This window comes from Mustela nigripes, chromosome X (genome assembly GCF_022355385.1).
Source record: "Mustela nigripes isolate SB6536 chromosome X, MUSNIG.SB6536, whole genome shotgun sequence".
Lineage (NCBI taxonomy): Eukaryota > Metazoa > Chordata > Mammalia > Carnivora > Mustelidae > Mustela > Mustela nigripes.
The window spans coordinates 7,485,717-7,489,302 of NC_081575.1; the positions used below are offsets into that span (position 1 = coordinate 7,485,717).

At 37.8% G+C, this 3,586-nt stretch overlaps 1 protein-coding gene across 1 annotated transcript; it reads right to left on the reverse strand.

Annotated features, from left to right (window-relative positions):
- Positions 1 to 779: 779 nt before the first annotated feature.
- Positions 780 to 1,084, reverse strand: LOC132006709 (uncharacterized protein C9orf85-like). Its single transcript, XM_059384669.1, has 2 exons — positions 1,008 to 1,084; positions 780 to 912 (listed from the first exon to the last, which is right to left on the reverse strand). Exons 1-2 carry the CDS (start codon positions 1,082 to 1,084, stop codon positions 780 to 782), a joined length of 210 nt encoding a protein of 69 aa, XP_059240652.1.
- Positions 1,085 to 3,586: the final 2,502 nt, after the last annotated feature.

The following is a 3,586-nucleotide window of genomic DNA, read 5'->3' on the forward strand; positions in this document are numbered from 1 at the left end:
TGTTTAGTGAGATGATAGGTAGTATACTCTTCTAGATAATTTCCATGAACTGCAATATGATATCCTAATACTCATTTTGGCATGTATTCTGATGTATACTACTTAAAAACTTATTATGAGAAAACTCTGGATGAAAGTTTCATAATTATTTCAGTATCATACATAATTTATATTATCAATGTATAAACTTAGCCTGTTTTCTATAGGTTTTTGCTATTTCTCATATCAGGACTTCACAGAGTTTTTTTGTAAAACCCTCGAAAGTCAAAAGTTGTTAAAAATTTCGTGTTTTCCAACTGATTTTTAATGTATTAATCTATTTGATTGTCTTTGTGTCATCTAAATCAGTATCAAAATCTAAATCATCACCCTATCTTCATTTTTTTCTGCAACTTCTGTGGTTGGAATGTCAATTACTTCCAGTATTTTCTGATCGCTTATTAAATGGAGTAGCAACGTCTTCTTTCTTTTCTAATTTTTTAAAAGTATTTTATTTATTTATTTGAGAGAGAGAGAGACAGAGATACAGAGAGCACTAGTGAGAGGAGGCGGGGGAAGCAGGCTCCCCACTGAGCAGGGAGCCGGATGTGGGGCTCAATCCCAGGACCCTGGGATCATGACCTGAGCCAAAGCAAACTGCTTAATGGACCGAGCCACCCAGGCATCCCACAATGTCTTCTTTCTTTCCATATTTTCCACAAACTCCAAATTCACAGGCACATACTCTATACACTATGTGATAAGAATCCTTCACTGACGTTTGTAATTTTAACATATTTTTAAGGCTTTGACAATGGTTTATAATTGCTGTATGTTACACACATTTCAAGACCTTCTTTATGCTGCTGAAAAACTCCATCATGAAGCTTTGCATTAATTTTTTTGGTCTGAACACTCTTATCAAACTTGTCACTTTTTTAAGATTTTTATTTATTTATTTGACAGGGAGAGAACTTAAGCAGGCAGAGTAGCGGGGAGAGGGAGAGGGAGAAGCAGTCTCTCCAAACTCGTCATTTTTGAAGCTAACTGTATTCTGATGCCTCTGAGGCCTGGAGCAAGCCACATACCCCTTCTGGGAGCTCATCTGAAACTATGGTCCCCTCACATTGCACAAGGAAGGAACAGGGAAGACCAAAATGCCAGGAACAAGCCCACAGAGTCCACGCTTCTGTCCTCATGCTAGTATATTTTTTAAGTTTATTTATTTAAGTAATTGCTGCATCACAATGCAGCAATTGTGAACTTGAACTCACAACCCCAAGTCAAGAGTCACACGCTCTTCTGACAACCAGCCTGGCACCCCTCACATTAGTATTTTTTATTATTATTTATTTTATTTATTTATTATTAGTATTTTTTTTATAATCGTGAGACTATAAATGGTAATCTGTCAGCTATATTGGGTTAAATAATAAGGTTTTTAAAAAATCGATATCAGGGCGCCTGGGTGGCTCAGTGGGTTGGGCCGCTGCCTTCGGCTCGGGTCATGATCTCAGGGTCCTGGGATCGAGTCCCGCATCGGGCTCTCTGCTCAGCGAGGAGCCTGCTTCCCTCTCTCAGTCTCTCTCTGCCTGCCTCTCTGCCTACTTGTGATCTCTGTCTGACAAATAAATAAAATCTTAAAAAAAAATCGATATCAGCTGTTACTTTTGATCTTTTTTAATGTGGCTACTAGAAAATTTTAAATTACGTATGTGGCTCACATTGTATTTCTTTTCTTTCCCTAGCTTTATTGAAATATAATTGACATGTAACATTGGGTAAGTTTAACATGTACAATGTGATGATTTGATACACATATATACTGTGAAGTGATTTCCACAATCATCTTAGTTAACACATTCTTCAGCTCACACCATTACAACATTATTGTTGTTATGATAAAAATATTAAAGCTCTCCTATCATAGCAACTTTCAAGTATACAATACAGTATTGCTAACTGTAGTCACCATGCTGTACCTTAGATCCCCAAAACTTCACCTTATAACTGAAATTTCTCCCTTTGACCAACATCTCCCTATTTTCCCCACCCCTCATTCCCCGGCAACCACCTCTACTCTCTGAGTTCAGTGTTTAGGTTCCACCTCTAAGTGAGAGCATACAGTACTTGTCTTTCTCTGTCTGACTTATTTCACTTAGCTTAATGGTCCCAAGGTCCATGTGGCAAATGGCAGGATTTCCTTTCTTTTTTATGGCTAAATAATATTCCACTCTCTGTATATGTATACATTTGTGTGTATATATGTGTACATATATGTACACCCATGGGCATGTGCATGTATATATGTGCATGTATGTGTGTAAATATACGTGTATATGCACATATATGTATACACACATGTGTGTATATACACATGTGTGTATACATATGTGTGTGTGCATACACACACACACACATATGTAAACACATATGTATCTCACATTTTAACATCCGCCGGTCTGTGGACACTTAGATTGTTCCCATGCCTTGGCTGTTACGACTAATGCTGCAAAAAATCTGGGAGTACGCGTATCTCTTTTGAGATCCTGGTTTCATTTCTTTTGGATGTATACCTAGAAGTGGGTTTGCTCAATCATATGGTAGTTCTATTTTTTTATTTTTTGAGGAGTCTCCATATTGTTTCCCACAGTGGCTGCACCATTTTACACTCCCATCAATAGTGCAGGAGAGCTCTCTTTCCCCCACATCCTCGCCAATACTTGTTATCTCTCGTCTTCTTGATAACAGCCAATCTAACACATGATGTCTCATTGTGGATTTGACTTGCATCTGCCTGATGATTAGCGATACTGAGCCCTTTCCTGTACTTGCTGGCCACTTGTATGTATTCTTTGGAGAAATGTCTATTCAACGCCTTTTGCTCATTGTTCAAGTCTACTTGTTTATTTTAAGTCATCTCAGCACCCAATATGGGGCTCAAACTCATAACTCGAGATCAAGGGATGTATGTGCTTCTGACTAAGCCAGCTAGGCGCCCTACCTTTTGCTCATTCTTCTTCAGATCATTTGTATTTCACTATTGAGTTACATGTGTTCCTTATATATTTTGAATATTAACCTTTTATAATACATATGGTTTATATTTTCTCCCATTCCCCAGGTTGCCTTTACATTTTGTTGATTTTTTTTTTTTGTCTTTTGCTATGCATAAGCTTTTTAGTTTGATGTGGTCCCACTTGCTGATTTTTGCTTTCCTTGTTTGTGCTTTTGGTGTCACATTCAAAATCTCATTGCAAAGACCAGTGTCGAGAAGATTTTCCCCTTGCCTTCTTTTAGGAACTTTACACTTAGGTCTTATGTGTAAGTCCTTTATCCATTTCTAGTCAATTTTTGTGAGCGGTGTAAGATAGGGGTCCAGTTTCATTCTTTCCATCACGTAGACAGTGCTGTCCTAGAAATGGGATGAGGACTTAGTCATTGAATCCCCAGGCCTGCGCACTCCACTATGCAGTACTGAATTCCTAAATGGAGATGAAAACTCTTAAGCTCTCCAGTCAAAGCTGATTTCTTTAATTTTCCTGAATCCTTACAGCACTTAATATTTTCACTGTCTTGTACCTGAAAACTGAATATACAATTTAGA

What these genes read in the sequence shown, in the direction of transcription:
- LOC132006709 (XM_059384669.1), bottom strand. Translation starts at nt 1,084, where the DNA reads ATGAGCTCCCAGAAGGGGTATGTGGCTTGCTCCAGGCCTCAGAGGCAT. An exon ending in GTTAGCTTCAAAAATGACGA is followed by an intron (nt 913 to 1,007) that starts GTTTGGAGAGAC and finishes ATCTTAAAAAAG; the next exon opens with TGACAAGTTTGATAAGAGTG.